At 41.8% G+C, this 16,993-nt stretch overlaps 1 protein-coding gene across 1 annotated transcript in view; it reads left to right on the top strand.

Annotated features, from left to right (window-relative positions):
• Positions 1 to 16,993, top strand: part of mycbp2 (MYC binding protein 2) — a 60,982-nt gene that overhangs the window by 23,535 nt on the left and 20,454 nt on the right. Inside the window, exons 20-52 of the mRNA XM_087169712.1 lie at positions 138 to 257; positions 413 to 494; positions 635 to 752; positions 949 to 1,307; positions 1,413 to 1,585; positions 2,007 to 2,132; positions 2,362 to 2,489; positions 2,832 to 2,923; positions 3,009 to 3,143; positions 3,272 to 3,355; positions 3,460 to 3,556; positions 3,687 to 3,879; positions 4,292 to 4,566; positions 4,811 to 5,032; positions 5,215 to 5,406; positions 6,630 to 6,836; positions 6,966 to 7,103; positions 7,258 to 7,436; positions 7,527 to 7,669; positions 7,784 to 7,884; positions 7,986 to 8,204; positions 8,302 to 8,524; positions 9,466 to 9,584; positions 9,711 to 9,798; positions 9,957 to 10,006; positions 10,127 to 10,299; positions 10,434 to 10,578; positions 10,732 to 10,938; positions 11,355 to 11,410; positions 11,486 to 11,601; positions 11,802 to 11,899; positions 13,415 to 13,531; positions 14,262 to 14,402. Of these exons, the coding sequence (XP_087025838.1) occupies positions 138 to 257; positions 413 to 494; positions 635 to 752; positions 949 to 1,307; positions 1,413 to 1,585; positions 2,007 to 2,132; positions 2,362 to 2,489; positions 2,832 to 2,923; positions 3,009 to 3,143; positions 3,272 to 3,355; positions 3,460 to 3,556; positions 3,687 to 3,879; positions 4,292 to 4,566; positions 4,811 to 5,032; positions 5,215 to 5,406; positions 6,630 to 6,836; positions 6,966 to 7,103; positions 7,258 to 7,436; positions 7,527 to 7,669; positions 7,784 to 7,884; positions 7,986 to 8,204; positions 8,302 to 8,524; positions 9,466 to 9,584; positions 9,711 to 9,798; positions 9,957 to 10,006; positions 10,127 to 10,299; positions 10,434 to 10,578; positions 10,732 to 10,938; positions 11,355 to 11,410; positions 11,486 to 11,601; positions 11,802 to 11,899; positions 13,415 to 13,531; positions 14,262 to 14,402 (4,916 nt within the window). The remainder of the gene's footprint in view (positions 1 to 137; positions 258 to 412; positions 495 to 634; positions 753 to 948; positions 1,308 to 1,412; positions 1,586 to 2,006; positions 2,133 to 2,361; positions 2,490 to 2,831; positions 2,924 to 3,008; positions 3,144 to 3,271; positions 3,356 to 3,459; positions 3,557 to 3,686; positions 3,880 to 4,291; positions 4,567 to 4,810; positions 5,033 to 5,214; positions 5,407 to 6,629; positions 6,837 to 6,965; positions 7,104 to 7,257; positions 7,437 to 7,526; positions 7,670 to 7,783; positions 7,885 to 7,985; positions 8,205 to 8,301; positions 8,525 to 9,465; positions 9,585 to 9,710; positions 9,799 to 9,956; positions 10,007 to 10,126; positions 10,300 to 10,433; positions 10,579 to 10,731; positions 10,939 to 11,354; positions 11,411 to 11,485; positions 11,602 to 11,801; positions 11,900 to 13,414; positions 13,532 to 14,261; positions 14,403 to 16,993) is intronic.

Genomic DNA, 16,993 nt, shown 5'->3' with positions numbered 1-16,993 from the left:
TCTCTCCCTGTTTCCCTCCAGCTCCTTTTTCCAGGGCTGTGCAGAGACATCAACCTCAGCGGTCTGAAGTTGCTACTAAACCTCACTCTCTCCCTGTTCTCTACTCAAATGTGCTGACTTGAGCGTTTGCCTTGTAGATGGTAGCAGTGAGCGAGGAGAGAAGGATGCCAGCAAAATCACCACCTACCCGCCAGGGGCAGTGAGATTTGACTGCGAGCTGCGTGCTGTGCAGGTCAGCTGCGGTTTTCACCACTCAGGTAGGTTCGCTTCTCTTGCTGCGTCTGGTCAGGCACCTCAGTAGCTTTGTCAGCATATCATATGAAGCAAACTTTTAAAACGTCTAACAAGAGAAGTCTGACCTTGAAGTAAAGAAAGTGGGGAAAATAACAGTCATAATTATGTTGCTTTTCAGTGGTGTTGATGGAAAATGGAGATGTCTACACATTCGGTTACGGCCAACATGGGCAGCTCGGACATGGAGATGTCAACTCCAGGTACAACAGCCATAATTTAGCCACAACATTTGTTCATTCAGGCCGCCTTTTCTGCTAAAGATTTGTAAATGTAATCTAGACTTGAATTGCATTACAAACATAAACAAACAGTGTTTAAACCAGATGTTTCTATCTGCTAGGGGTTCTCCAACTCTGGTGCAGGCCCTTCCTGGTCCGAGTGTCCAGGTGACAGCAGGCAGTAACCACACAGCCGTTCTCCTCATGGATGGGCAGGTCTTCACATTTGGCAGCTTCTCAGTAAGAAAAATATTGTTCCTGATAACATTTGTTACCAACTTCTTTTTCAATTAATGCACAATTCTTGACATCCAAAGCTTAATTTTACACACATAATGGAGGTTACACTCAAGATGTACATTACTCTACACTTGTTAAGAAGTAGTTCACCATAAAGTGTTCTGGAGAGTGACTCTATAGTCGTCTTGTTCTACAGAAAGGGCAGCTTGGCCGGCCAATTCTAGACATGCCCTACTGGAATGCCAAGCCGTCTCCCATGCCCAACATTGGTGCCAAATATGGACGAAAGGCTACCTGGATTGGTGCCAGCGGAGACCAGACGTTCCTGCGGATCGATGAGGCTCTTATCAACTCCCATGTCCTGGCAACTTCAGAGATCTTTGCCAGCAAACACATCATTGGCCTTGTGCCCTCCTCTGTGTCTGAGCCGCCTCCATTTAAATGCTTGCTTATCAACAAAATGGATGGAAGCTGCAGGACGTTCAATGACTCTGAGCAGGAGGACCTACAAGGATTTGGCCTGTGTCTGGACCCTGTGTATGATGTCATCTGGAGGTCAGTATAATGATTAATTTCAGTTAATTATATGCCATATACTGTATGCTGATTTGAATCCATTCTATATGTTATCCTTAACCGTGGCTCCTTGTGTCCTTCTAGGTTCTTGCCAGCCGCAAGAGAGATGTGGTGTTACAATGCAGTGATAGCTGATGCCAGAATGCCCTCTGCTACAGATCTACAGGCTCGCTGTAGCATCCTTAGTCCAGAACTTGCTTTGCCCGCAGGATCACATGCAACTACCACTCGCTCTCATGGGGCCCTACACATCCTTGGTAATCCTCTGCACTAGCCATTCAGCAAAGGATCTGAGGTCATATGAATCTTTTATGAATGTCTCATAAATATGTACACGAATGCTACAATGCATATGTTGCTGGGTCACTGGACATCTGTGTATCTAAATGAGATTCAGCCTGACTCCACTGCTGTGACCAGGCTATAGTTTAGTCCCAGTAGCCTCTGAATTTTTCATGCAATGGGCATTTTTTTTGGATTACCAGTAGCTTATCCTCTGTCCCTGAATCATTAATTATTTTTCAGTTTGTTGTTGGGAAAACCGACTTGAAATAAAGATTTTCTCTTTGATCATAGCCAGGTATATTATTATATACAGGAATGCTTACTGTAGATTATGAACTTTGATGTTTGTCATAATTCACTGTTAATATGTAGTATACTGGGGTGTCCACTTAGGTTGCTTGGATACTTTGGCAGCCATGCAGGAGCTAAAAATGGGCATAGCCAGTGCAGAGGAAGAAACCCAGGCAGTGATGAAGGTCTACTCCAAGGAGGACTACAGCGTGGTGAACCGCTTTGAGAGTAAGTGGCATTCTTACAGAACACATAAAAAATGATTCATGATACAACATACTGGGAGATACATTTGGATATTCTGAGCTTTGATATGATATTGTGATTATATCAAGCCAGACCAACCTCTTACCTGTAAGTCAAAACTGCTGAAATGTCATAGTAGATAAACAATAGAGCTTCTTTGTTCCCTGCATAGCCTGATACAATTCTATTGATCTTTTGGTTGATGTTATAGGTCATGGCGGTGGTTGGGGTTATTCAGCCCACTCTGTGGAGGCCATCCGCTTCTGTGCTGATGCAGACATCCTGCTGGGTGGGCTGGGCCTGTTTGGGGGTCGAGGGGAGTACACTGCCAAGATCAAGGTGAGCAGTTCTGTCTCTCTTTCTTCTCTCTCTCTATTCAATGTTCATTTCAGTGTTCATTTATTATTGTCTACATTTTTCATATATTTTTTTCAAAATTAAAGCACTTTGCTGCAAGTATTTCAAAAATATTTCACAAAACATTTACAGAGCTTGTAAAATTAAATTTAGTTGTTTGACCATAATCATATAGGAAGGCTAGAATAATTGCACTGTAAGAGATACACCTCCTGAAACTAATAAATCACCTCTGGGGGATAATACACTCAATGGATTAAGTGGGATGCTGTTCTCAAAGTACAAGCATTTAAAATATATTAACCCAGTCTTCTTGTTGTGCAGCTTTTTGAGCTGGGACCTGATGGAGGTGACCATGAGACAGACGGTGATCTGCTGGCTGAGACCGATGTACTGGCCTATGACTGTGCTGCCAGGTACTGTTTATGTATGAAAGCTATAGAATGATACAATCTTTATTTATGCTAACTATGAGTGATGGTGATGATGATTTATTTTTAGGGAGAAATATGCCATGATGTTTGATGAGCCGGTGCTGCTGCAGTTGGGCTGGTGGTATGTGGCGTGGGCCAGAGTGTCTGGTCCCAGCAGTGACTGTGGCTCCCATGGGCAGGCCACCATTACCACTGATGATGGGTAAAACTACTGCATTTAAAATTCATCTGATACTTTTTTATGTCATTTGATCAAATTTAAATGCTAAATAATGTTTCAATTTGAATACTGACCACAGCTTCTTAATTGTTTTTTATTTTCCTCTTCAGTGTGGTCTTTCAGTTCAAAAGCTCTAAGAAGTCAAACAACGGTACAGATGTTAATGCGGGTCAAATACCTCAGCTGCTTTACAGGTTAGTAAAGTTCCTTACGCTTTCTTACCAGTGATGCAACCTTATTTTGTTTAGATGCTAGTCAAGTATATGATTTGTATTGTTCCTTTATATTTTCACATTAGGCTTCCTTCAAATGATGGCAATGCATCTAAAGGGAAACAGCAGACCAGTGAACCAGTCCATATCCTTAAACGCTCATTCGCTCGTACAGTCTCAGTGGTGAGTACTGTCTCTTATGTTTTGGTAGTGTTTAATATTGTTTAGTCCTCTTGATTTCCCCCCACTTAAGTGTCTTGGCAGGTCATTTTTTACAGCACTGTGTTTGACTTTGTACCACTTCTCTTTGAAGGAGTGTTTTGAGTCTCTGCTCAGTATCCTTCACTGGAGTTGGACCACCTTGGTTTTGGGTGTGGAGGAGTTGCGAGGGCTGAAGGGCTTCCAGTACACAGCCACCCTGCTAGACCTAGAGAGACTGCGCTTTGTTGGCACATGCTGCCTTCGCCTGCTCAGGGTCTACATTTGTGAGATTTTCCCCATTGCTGGTAGGAACACAGAAAGCTTAAACGCATTTCATCGATTATAATATAATGGCATGTGCTTTGCAAAAAGAAAACCACAGTGCTGCTGCATTCAAACTATTAGTGTATGTTGAATGATTTGAAATTTATAATAAGCAGCTGTAAAAAAGCCTTTTCTTCTTCACTTTTCTGAACTAAAACGACTGACAACAATCATCCTTAAATTCATTTCAGAATGAAATAATGTATCTGCTATTTAATACTTATATTAGGCCTGTGGCCTAGAAAACATTAAAACCTTTGCAAACTTTTATATTTCACATGTATGAAATAGAAAACTTCTGTACGTTTTTATTTCAAAAAGAACATTTCAATGAATTCTTAAATAGAGCGTAGCTCTGACAAGCTTTCAAATTGTCTGTTGTTTGAATTCCAGCCAGCACCAAAGCTGTGGTGGAGGAGTCAAGCAAGCTGGCAGAGTGTGTGGGAAAGACACGTAGCCTGCTGAAGAAGATCCTGTCAGAAGGCATGGACAACTGCCTGACTAAGCTGGACAATGACCCCCAGGGCTACTTGTCTCAGCCTCTTACCCTGCTAGAAGCTGTACTGCAGGAGTGCCACAACACCTTCACTGCCTGCTTCCACTCTTTCTATCCAACCCCAGCATTGCAGTGGGCTTGTCTCTGTGACCTTCTCAACTGCCTCGACCAGGTAATTTGCTGGCAAAAGTTCTTCTAAGAGGGATCTGACAGCAGACCACATAACGGTGCTTGAAAGGGCTGCCACAAATTATTGTTTGCATTATCGATTAATCTATTGATCTATGATGATAAATACAAACGAATACAGCAGGCCTAACTTATTTTTTCAGACAGAGACATGATACCCTTATCTAGAGTAAAGAAAAAGAAGATAATAAGATGAGTGATTCATTCTTGTACTCTGTGTATTTCAGGACATTGCTGAAGCCAACTTTCGCACATCCAGCAGCCGCCTGCTGGCGGCTGTAATGTCAGCTCTATGCAACACTTCAGTTAAGCTGACATCCATTCTGCCCATTGCATATGATGGGGAAGTGCTGCTGCGTTCACTGGTCAAGCAAGTCAGCACAGAGAATGACTCGGCCCTCGCTCACCGCTTTCCCCTGCTGGTGGCCCATATGGAGAAGCTAAGCCATGTGAGTTTTTGCACGTCATATGCTGTACATTAGGTATCTTTTTTTCAAAATGGTGGACATGAGTGCTTATGGGTGTGGTCTGTGACCCCAGAAATGTTTGATAGAGAGAACATGGTGGCCTCTGATTATTACCATATCCTGTTCTTGTCAAAATGCATATAAATAATGTTTTACTCCCATAGACGGAGGAAAACTTGATGGGCATGACCAGTTTCCGGGAGGTACTAGAGAAGATGCTGGTGATTGTGGTGCTGCCGGTGAGGAAGAGTTTGAGAAAGGAAGTGGAGCTGTTCTCTCCACACCTGGTCTCCAACACCTGTGGTCTGCTGGCCTCCATTGTCTCTGAGCTCACAGCCTCTGCCCTGGGCTCTGAGGTAACTTAACTCACACCAGTACTCACATGCCCCCTAACAAACACACACACGTAATATATGTAGGGACACAGGGCTTGGATGTGGCATATATAGACCCATGTTTAGTGTCCTTTTAAAAAGACACTGAATCCTGATGTGCTTTTTTTGGAGGTTTTCCCCAAAGAATATAAACATCTGTCATCCTTAGTATGTGTATGTTTTTTTTTTTGTAAACCTCTGATGTTTCTGTCCGTTTGTGGTCGTCTGTGATTGGAGATGACTTGTGCCACATTAATTTTAGTTGTTCAAGCAGCTTTGATCACAACTGCATCCATTTCCCATTCTCTTAGAGAGAATCTTTACATAACAGCCTTAATAGCTGTAGATGAGACCTGTCAACTAGACTAGGTGTCTGTCCTCATGTTTCTTTCCTGTTTCCTCACGCCATATCCTTTTACTCAAGGCTCTGTTGTTATTGAAGTAACATTTCATAGTGACATGTCTTTCTTGGGACAAGGTGTTGTCTTTACTTTTGCAAAAAAAAAAAGAAAAAAAAAGGACAGGAAGAGAGGCTTTGGGTTTTCTGTATTGTTTTTAAGCTGAGTCATTTACTGGGTGGGACAGACTTCTGTCAGTCTTCCTCTTTCACACATTTAATTTAATTGTCATCATTCTTTCTGTTCTCACACATACCCGGGTACTGCAGTCAGGACTCAAGCTCTCGTTGTCATAGTAACCGTCACTCGACATCACAGTTTTTCTCCCCCGTCTGTCGTCAGGGAAACAACGCTTCCTCCCCAGAGCACCTGGATGAGTCCCTTTGCAGCTGTGTCTTTTTAGACAGTAGGCTGATATAAATAGAAGTAGTTTATATTACCTAACACATCTCAAACATGAGATTTTTTTATGTCAGTGTATTTCTTAGAGCCCATTTATTTTCTCTCTGTCTCTAAATAAACCACATTGCTGGCCTTTACTTTTAGATAACAGCCATTATACATTCATCCATGAAATCCATTGATTATGCAGCAATATTTTTAATTTATTGCAGTTTTTATGCTTTGTCCTCAATATTTCAGTCTGGTGGTTTGCATACTGATTTTTGAGTGTAAGGTGATGATTATGCAGTGGACAAAGAAAATGATTCCTATTCAGTATTTCATTGTTTGCCAATATTTGTAGTAAAAAAAAAACAGCTTTATGTGGTTATAAAATAACCTGTGTAATATGTTCTTGCTCTTAAGGTTGATGGGCTGAACTCCCTCCACTCTGTCAAAGCATCTCCCAACCGCTTCACTAAAACGAGCCAGGGCAGGAGTTGGAACACTGGCAATGGCTCTCCGGATGCCATCTGTTTGACAGTGGACAAGCCAGGCGTTGTGCTGGTGGGCGTTTGTGTCTACGGAGGAGGGGGCATCCATGAGTATGAACTCGAGGTGCTGGCTGATGACGTAAGTGATTATGAAACATTGTCAGCTTATATTTTTATTATATTTTACACGTCTTCTGGCCTTGCTGAATGAGCTTGAAGCTTTTTTAGCTCACTGTTTTTGTACCACTGTTGTTCCCTCACCCTTCAGGCGCAGACAGAGCACCCAGGGGACTCTGCACATTCCCACAGGTGGACATCTCTTGAGCTGGTGAAGGGTACCTACAGCACTGATGATTCTCCCAGTGATATTGCTGAGATTCGCCTGGACAAGGCTGTGCCACTCAAGGTGCATAGGCTGTCAGAAAAACAATACTTACATATGGTGTTATATTGTTTTAAGATGCAGCTGTTATTGTAACTATTGTCTGACTTTATAGAATTTTCTGATGTTTTAAAAAAAAAAATGTGGATGTGTCAGTGATGGCTTTATTCCATTGCAGGAGGGGGTGAAGTATGCTGTCCGATTGCGAAACTACGGTAGCAGGACAGCTAATGGGGACGGAGGTATGACCACGGTGCAGTGCTCTGACGGTGTGTCCTTCACGTTCAGCACCTGCAGCTTGAGTAGCAATGGGACCAACCAGACCAGAGGACAGATCCCACAGATCCTCTACTACAGGTAAACACAAATCCAGCTTTATGTAATGTCTCCTAAGTAATTTTTTTTTTTTTTTTTTTTGCTAACTCAAGTTTTTCCTCATGGTTAAAGGAGTGAGTATGATGGGGATCTCCAGTCTCAGCTGCTGAGCAAAGCCAATGAGGAGGACAAGAACTGCAGCAGAGCCCTGTCTGTTGTCAGTGCTGTGGTCAGAGCTGCTAAGGACCTGCTTCATAGGGCCTTTGCTGTCGATGGTAGGCACAGCAAACTAACACCTGTTTTATAGAAGCCCTGATAATTGCTGTAGAGCTTCTTGGATTTAAATTAGATCACATACACTCAGCCTGTCTGTCCTTTGTTCTTTCCAGTGGATGATATTCCTGAGTTATTAAGTTCATCCAGCCTGTTCTCCATGCTCCTGCCCCTTATCCTGGCCTACATTGGCCCTGTGGCTGCATCTGTACCTAAGGTAAGAGGTCAAAGCAGGAGGGCAACCCCTTTGTCTGTCAGTGTTAATTTTTCTTTTCCTGATGTGGCATTGTGGTGAAATGGCTCTTCTTCCTCATCCAGGCTGCTGTAGAGGTCTTTGGACTAGTTCAGGAGCTGCTACCTGCTGTCTCTGCCCTCAACCAAAAATATGCCCCACCCACCTTCAATCCCAACCAGTCAACAGACAGCACGACTGGCAACCAGCCTGAGCAGGGCCTGTCAGCTTGTACCACCTCAAACCACTATTCAGTAATGGAGAGTGACCACCCTTACAAGCAAGCAGGTGTCACACAATACAGGGTAAAGTATTCCTTTGCATTCTAGCTGCTTAGCAAGTAATTTGCACTTGAAAAAATAAGAGACATGAAATTAATCTTGCCTCTCCACCTTGCCTCAGGTATCATTCCCAGACTGTGTCCGTTGGACCACCATTGAGTTTGATCCTCAGTGTGGCACTGCACAGCCGGAGGATGTCCTACGCCTGCTCATCCCTAGCCGAACTCTTCACCTGTCCAGCCTGGGGGGAAAACCTCTGATCCATGACACCATCAACACCTGGACTGAGCTAAAGAAATTCTCAGGCTCCACAGGGTGGCCAACCACAGTCCTCGTGCTGCCAGGTAAGAAAAGCTTAGCAGTTCAACTTTTATTGGACATGCAGCTTCAAGTGTTACAACAGAATCACAAAGAAAAAATTAAAGTTGTTTTTTTTCTTATTTTAAAATCAAGACACATAATTACACCGGACAAATTTTACTTCCTGATATTAATGCTTTTATCATCATATTAAAAGCATGGTTGACCGTGAGATGATAAAGTTGTTGTGCATTTCTGATATTTGAATTCATAAACAATTAAACTGCATGAAACACCCTTTATTATTTGAGGGGCTTGTCAGACTTGTAGCTGAAAGCAGTCGTCCCAAACATTAATTCAAAGGATGAGGAAAAGAATGCATTTCAATTACCTCACTACGATCTACAGCTCTGCTATGAGGATCAGAGGTTCCTATTCCTTCTCATGTTGCAACAGTGTTTACATTTCTGGAAAGCATCGTCACCTGCCAAGCGCAATGTACTGCACAAGGAACTCTTTCGCCCTCATAAGGCAGCAGCGTCTATAGTACTCTTAAGCTCTCACTCTGGGATGATGTGTTACATACCTTACAAGGCGAACCGAGGGCAGTAAATTCCCAAAGTCGCCTGCACTGTGATCACGAGAAAGCTATGCCAAACAAGACAAGTAGACAAACCCAAAATATGAATTATGGCAATGCATTCATTTGTTAACTGTAAGAGCACTAGCATTATTTATGGTGACATGTGTATGATGAAGCTTTAATAAGGAGTGATTGAGGAGTGACATCGTTCTAAACCCATCGGTTATTCTTGCAGCCTAGTTATTGTTCAATGATCTTAATTGTTCTCCTGAGTGCTTTAATCTGCTTAATGAGGCTTTACTCAGTCACAGCAGGCAGCCATTAGTTTACCAGTGATCTCTTACAGAGCTCCATCCTCTCTTTTCATCCATTATTACACTTTTCTGTCCTCCCTACTCTCAGGAAATGAAGTTCTGTTCTCACTGGAAACAGCATCCGATTATGTTAAAGATGAGAAAGCTTGCTTCTACGGCTTTAAGTGTGTGGCTGTGGGATATGAATTCAACCCTGGCCCTGATGAGGTACAGACACTCTTCTGTCAAGCATCATAATTCAATCTTTTGACTGTGCTGCATCCTGTATGTCGTCTCTACTATGTAAAAAAAAAACAAAAAAACTTTCTTAACAAAGTATTTTGAACATTTCAGGGTATTATCCAACTAGAGAAAGAGTTGGCCTACCTGGGCAGCGTATGTGCTGCAGCTCTGATGAAGAAGGACCTGGCCCTCCCTATAGGTAAGGAAAACTGTAGATGAGTTTGCTTGGGCTATTAAAAAAAAAAAAAAAAAAACCTGTATGATGCCATGATACTTTGTGACAACTGGGAGCAAATGAATCTTGGGTGACATCTTGAGTAAACCATTCATCTATTTTTCTAATCTTTTTAATTCAAGGCAATGAATTGGAGGAGGATCTTGAGATTCTCGAGGAAGCCTCTTTACAGGTATGTATTCTGTTAAATTCAAAGATATTCTTTAAGACTTGTTGTGGTCTTGTGGAAAGAGCAATATACCTCTTACTTTATTATACTATACTAAACAGTTTTTCCTTTGCCCTCCCCCAGGTGTGTAAGGCCCACTCAGGGATTCTGGGGAAGGGTCTGGCCTTGTCTCACTCCCCTACCATCCTGGAAGCCCTGGAGGGGAATCTGCCCCTCCACCTCCAAACCAATGAGCACTCTTTCCTTGAGGACTTCATCACCTGTGTACAGAGCTCAAGTGGAGGACGTCTGGCCAGGTAAGATTTTGTGTCCAGTTGATTGCAGATGACTCAGTTGTTTAGGTTTTGAGTGGTGATTCCCTGACATCATTGCTAATTCAAGTCATTTCCCTCCCTGTCTCTCTCCCCCTTTGTTCTTTTGTCACATGCAGGTGGCTGCAGCCAGACTCTTATGCAGACCCTCAGAAGACATCTCTGATCCTGAACAAAGATGACATACGCTGTGGATGGCCAGCTACCGTGGTTGTACAGACCAAAGACCAGTATGGAGATGTGGTGCATGTTCCCAACATGAAGGTCAGGATAATTGCTTTGGCTTTTCTGCTTCCAACTGAAATTAAATGACTTTTGACTAATATTGTCTGCAATGTCAAAGCAAAAAGTAAAGTTGTTACTCATCATTTTTCCAGTGGCACCTTTCTGATTGGTTTGACTCGGTTTCTCGTCTAGGTGGAAGTAAAGGCTGTACCTGTTTCACAAAAGAAGTCAATGCAGCCTGAAAATTTGAAGAAGCTGCAGCGGCTTCCTGGAGGCTCCTCCCCTTCGTCCTCTGGTCCTGACCTTACCTTTGGAGGTCTGCCAATGCCCAAGCTGGAGGCCACGTACGAGCCCATGATTGTGAAAGAAGCTCGATACATTGCTATTACCATGATGAAGGTCAGCCTCATGCAACTGGCAGTTGTCCTGTAGATTCTACACAAGGGGGAGTTGTTTGCTCCCTATAGGGAATAGCAGTTTAGACCTGCGGAACCTGTCAGTATTACAACTATAAGCCAAGAATGGTGTTAGCATCTGCAATGTAAACATGTGCACGTCATACACTTTCTACAGCTGTTGTTTTTCTGTTTGTCTGCAGTTTTACATTCAAAAGTTGCGCCAACTCATCTTGCAATATAAAATAAAGCATAATTGGAAAAGACAAAAAATAAATTGGAATTGAAAGATTAAAGGTATTAGAGAAGACCCGGTAAAAATGGTTTCTTTTTCTGTCATACTAAACTTGTAAAATACTGTATTTTGGTAGAGCAGTGTTTTTGTTGTTACCTTCATAGTTTTGCTCTTTGTTTTTTCAGGCATATGAAAACTACTCCTTTGAAGAGCTGCGTTTTGCTTCCCCCACCCCAAAGAGGTAAGTGAGGTAATGCAGAAACAAAACTCAATTACCAGTGAGACACAATCTACTTATTGATCATTTCCCGCACAGACCCAGTGAGAACATGCTGATTCGTGCCAACACTGATGGAACCTACAGCGCCAACTGGACCCCAGGAGCAGTAGGCCTCTATACAATCCACGTCACCATTGATGGCATTGAGATAGGTAAAGCTGATCGGATAGAACAGCCTGTTCTAGTGTTTCCCACACTGTGAATAGAGGTTATTCACTGATGACCATTTCCAACTTCCTAAACCCCACTAAGTGACATAATACAATGCATCTGCTATGCATATTGATTAATTAATAATTTCAGGCCTTCAGAATGTGTACAATGTTGAGCTGTAAATGGTCTTTTCATTTAGATGCTGGTTTGGAGGTGGAAGTCAAAGACCCCCCCAAAGGCATGATACCACCTGGAACTCAGATGGTGAAACCAAAGGCTGAACCTCAGCCTAGCAAGGTGAGCTTTTTCTTTTGATTAATCACCAGGGGCATGAACATACACATAAATACACCTATAAAATGCATGCATGCTTGCACTCACCCATCAAATACAACTCAACAGAGACCAGAAATAATATTTTCCTGCCTTATACCTGTTAATATCAATTCATAACTATAACCACTTTAACTAAATTCTTACCCCAAAAGCTGCATTGAGCAATATTTTGATATAAATGCTGAAACAAGGCACTTCCTATAACATGGAGTTGTTAATATTGCCATTTGTACTGAGATAAGACATGTCTGTTTGCACCTCTACCTTGCTGATCTGACAAACAAAACAAACGCAGGTTCACTGAAAAGCAATCAAGACTGACTGTAAAATATCTGTCCAGTACAAGGTGGAAGGGATCCGATACAAACCAGTGATCAAATTCAGACATTTAGCAAGGAAAAGAGAGACATATTTTTGTGTAATGGGCAAACAAGCAAACTGCTTGTTAATATGTTCCTCGTAACTTCATGAGGTTCTTTGAAGGACTCTTCACATCTCGGACACCACCTGTTTGACCTGTTGCCCTCTGACAGGTTCTACAGGACCATCAAAGCACGGACCACCAGAGTCAAAGACAGTTTCTTTCCCAGCGTCATAAACACAGTTAACTCAAACAAGCGTTGAATGACCCCTTACGTGCAATATGATGACTGTCTTTCTTGGACAATATTTATTAGATCTAGTGCTGTAATTGCATTTATTCTTATTCAATAAGTACATCCAGTTATTTATTTTTCTTATTATTTTAGAACCTGTGTTGCTGGCTGTGGTTGTTTGTTTGCTGAGGTTGTTTTGTTTCCCTGTGTCCTTTAATGAACTAATCAGGAGTAGCGTCCTTAATTTGGTTGTATTCTGTGAAATAACAAAGTCTGTCTATTTTTATTTCTATTTCTATAATAAGACTATAAGTTGGGTTATTCACAGTACTCAGGTTATAGTGTGCATGTAAACATTCTGACTGCTGGTACTGTATCTCAGTCATTTATTGAAACAGCAGAGATTGATATTTTGAAAATTAAGATTGGTTGGAAGTTATTTTTGAACGTTCACATGCAAAGAATGCATCAAACTGATGTTAGGCATGTTGGGGGTCATCATCATTTTGTGAAACGTGTGGCATTTTGATTTTGCACTCCATAATGGGGAAACAAGCAACAATATAGCAATACGCTTTAAATCAACACTGCGTATCTTCCTTCGGAACGTGCGTTCCATGGTTTTCCATGCACCAGTATAGCTGTAGACTTGTGCTACTGAAAATAGAGCTGCCAAAGTTTTTCCTTAACTTTTCCCGTGTGTATGTGTGTACTCGGAAGCTAGCTCTGTGTGGGTTAATGCATGCAACCTCCCACTGTCAACTTGTCCTGCTTCCTCTTCTTTCTCCTCCTGCTGCTGCACTTCTTGTCTTTTTTTTTTTTTCTTTCTATTCTTTGCTCCTGCCGCTCACAGTCTCCATCTCCCCTCTGCTTCTCTCAGGTCCGCAAATTTGTGTCCAAGGACAGCGCAGGCCTGCGTGTGCGTAGTCACCCCTCCCTGCAGAGTGAACAGATAGGCATAGTGCATGTCAATGGCACCATCACTTTCATTGACGAGGTAATTGACTTTAGCACAGGCGGAATATAAATTATGTCATATAAGTTTACTAGCTGGAGCACTGTCCACTTTTATTCCATTTCTGTATTTCTCCTCTTTAAATCAGTAAGACAGAATCATAAATATTGTAATCCTGGTGTTTTTGTCTAGATTAACAATTTTAAGTAATTTTGAGTCTTCTTAGATGGTTTCGGTGTATTAAATAATTCCCTTTCTCAGTAATGATTACAACTTTCAAAGCTTATAAATTTGTTGCTCTTACTTTATGTTGCTTCATATTCTTGCAAGGCACTATGAGGCTACAGGAAAGTCTTGAATGCCTGCACTATACAATATATCCAAAGGATGTGATGGATTTAAATCCAAAATTAAAATTGTAGCATTTATTTAATGAAAGGTATTTAGTATATTTACCAGTCCTGCACAGCAGCTGCACCCTCACCCTTTGGTAGCAACACTAGTGACACGTTTCTATATGTATCACTTGCACCCTGCTGTAAGCTCAACTTAGAGTCCTCTAGTGTGACTTTCCTGCAGCCTCAGGAGTGCTGTGGTGTGCGTGTGAGCGTGTGTGTGTGTGTGTGTGTGTGTGTGTGTGTGTGTGTGTGTGTGTGTGTGTGTGTGTGTGTGTGTGTGAGAGAGCTTGCGTGTGTGAAGGTGCTGCCCTTCCTGTTTCCATAGTAACAGGAGGGCACGGCTGTGCTCTGCTCTGTTGCTTGTTTTCCCGTAGATCCACAATGATGATGGTGTATGGCTCAGGCTCAATGATGAAACAGTAAAGAAGTATGTTCCCAGCATGAATGGGTACACTGAAGCCTGGTGCCTCTCTTTTAACCAGCACCTGGGCCGGAGCCTACTGGTCCCAGCCGACGTAAGTAGAAGACGGCCTGCTGAGCAGTCTGACTCGGTTTAGCAAGAAGAGAGGCTCCTGTGCTGTTCATTTAGGGAAAAGCTCAGAGGTCATCTTTGTTGTTTAATGATAATGGGTTTTCAGGGACTTACTTGTGTTTGGCACCCACTCCCCAAATGTCTTCAAAGCATGGTAAACTGAGAACTTTATCAGAGTATAACTACTGGGGTGCTCTATTGCATGAAACATCTATATAACAACACTGAGTATGAAACTCTCACTAACACACTGCAAAGGAACAGCAGCTGGGAGCATGCATGCAACTCATATTTGAGGGCAAAAAGTTTACCATCACGCGATCATTGTATGTTTAGTTGGACAGGACACTTGTAAATGCTCACATGCCAAGGGAGTATATTTTTAGTGCATTGAAGTGAACCCCAATGCAGGAATTGACAGACAAGGAAAAAAGGTAGTAAAGGAGCAATTTTATCTGGTGAAGTTTGTTAGTCTGCACTGCTCAGTCTTCTTTTCTTCATTGCCTCTCACTCACAATTCATGAAAACTCGCACACTACAGCATGTGATAACAATGGTTTCTCTCGCATTTTGCTCCATGCCACAAAAACCGCCATAATATGCAACAGACTCAAACGAAGAATGTGACTGGGTATGATGGAAGACATGAATATTTCGGTAATAGGAAAGTATCAGAAAACAAGATGTTAATGTCTAGGTGGTTTTCTGTCATGAAGCAGTCACTGGTCCACAAAAATTCAGTGGGAAATTATGCCTCTACTGCTCTACAATTCCACCTTTGCATTGGGATGCTTTAGGTGCTAGGAGGCTTCCATGTAAGGTCTCTGTCTGAACAGCATGACACACTACATCATCCAAGTGGGGAATTTTTTTGGAAGTTTTTTCTTTATATGTATTTCATTTGGTCATGGATTTGGAAATAACGAGCCCGTGGTTTTTAGAGTGGACTTGAAATTCTTCTTCTGCCCCTGCAACTGGGTTTTGTATATTTTTTAATGTATTTGATTCTTGGATTCGTATTGTAAAATTACAGGCTGTGCCTGTATTTGCAGTTCCTAATGGCCCCTTTTATCAGTGCTCCACAACTAACCGGCCTATCTGACACCAGTCAGATTCTGTCCTCTCTTCTTCACTCTCTCAAATAACCTCTGATCCTGGAAATTCCAGAAGAGCCAGGCCAAAATTGATTTTTTTCTTCCAAAAAAATACACAAGCACCTTCCCCCATCCTATTTTCTCTCCTTTCTCGGGTCGTCTACTGTTTCTTGACTGTCTCACGATCTGTTGCTCAGAATGTCTTTAACGCTAGCCAAGGAGTCAGGGATATCGGCTTTTTGTCGTGGACCCCCTTAACTATATTCCCACCACAGGTGAGTTGTTTGAAGGAGGGATAAATAGCTTGTCTGCCCCATAGCGTATCATCTATCTGTTGCTCTCCTTGTCCTCTTGAACCCCTTGTGACTTTGTAGTTTTCCAACCGTGTTAATCGGGCATAAGAGACCGAACCACAATTGCATGGTTGATACAGTATGTCAGCGGCTACTACTCTTATAGACTACTGCAGTATTCACATTTGGGATTTTTGAATAATTATTGTACAAGCTTGTATGTTGCATGGGGTTGAAGATACTAATGTCCAGTCTGTTGCATGAGGTCTTGTTTGAAAAGCTTGTCAAATATAGTCCTGTATCCTTGTGTTTCATAGCATGCCTCCATTTTGATTGTATGAAAATAAGTGAACATTTGAGTAGGTCCATTGTCTATCAGTCATCTAAATTGCATTAATTTAATGTTGAGTGGAATATTGAGTTCTTATGTTCTTATGTACTGCAAATATTTTAATCTTTTAACATGTACGTACAGGACATTTAATATCTAGGGGTAAAAATTTAGTTTTTGAATCTGACTTATTGCTGTTGAGGATGGAAGTGTATGTAGGTTTTCAGTTGTCCCTTTCATGTGATATCTAGAGGTAAGACAAGTATCTCATCTGAGAGGGAAATGGCCTCTTAAAATAGTTTATAGGAATAGTTACACATTTTGGGAAACACACTTATTTTCTTTCTGCCAAGACTCGGATGAGAAAATTAATAGAACTCCCTGTCCAGTAAATGTAAAGCTACAGGTTAGCTTAGCTTAGCTTAGCATAAAGACTGGAAAAAAAACAACTCGACTTGACTCTGTCTGAAAGTGACAGAATGAGCATAACAGTGCCTAAAGCTTAACTAATTAATGCATTTTATCTCATTTGTTTAATCCATACGAAAGCAAAGTGCTAAAACAGCAAGATGTGGTTTTACAGGAGTTATGTGCTTAACTGTAACTTCATAAAGTTTCTGTTGAGACCTCACAGTGACTCCAAGAACATTGCTGAGCCAAGCTAAAGCCCCGTAACTAACACGTAACTACCCCATTTTTGTTTTTGGGGTTTTTTTGCACAGATTAAACAAACAAAACATGAGAGCTAACCGTTTCCCCCTGTTTCCAGTGTTTATGCCAAGATAAGCGGCTGCTGGCTGTAGCTCCATATTCTTGATAATTAACGGACAGATGTGAGGGTTTTATCAGTCTTCTC

This window comes from Seriola lalandi, unplaced genomic scaffold, assembly GCF_002814215.2.
Source record: "Seriola lalandi dorsalis isolate HSWRI2012SDOR001 ecotype SW California unplaced genomic scaffold, Sedor1 jcf7180002054908, whole genome shotgun sequence".
Taxonomy (NCBI): Eukaryota; Metazoa; Chordata; class Actinopteri; order Carangiformes; family Carangidae; genus Seriola; species Seriola lalandi.
The sequence above is the reverse complement of the archived record's forward strand: the minus strand, read 5'-3'. Positions and strand labels throughout refer to the sequence as shown.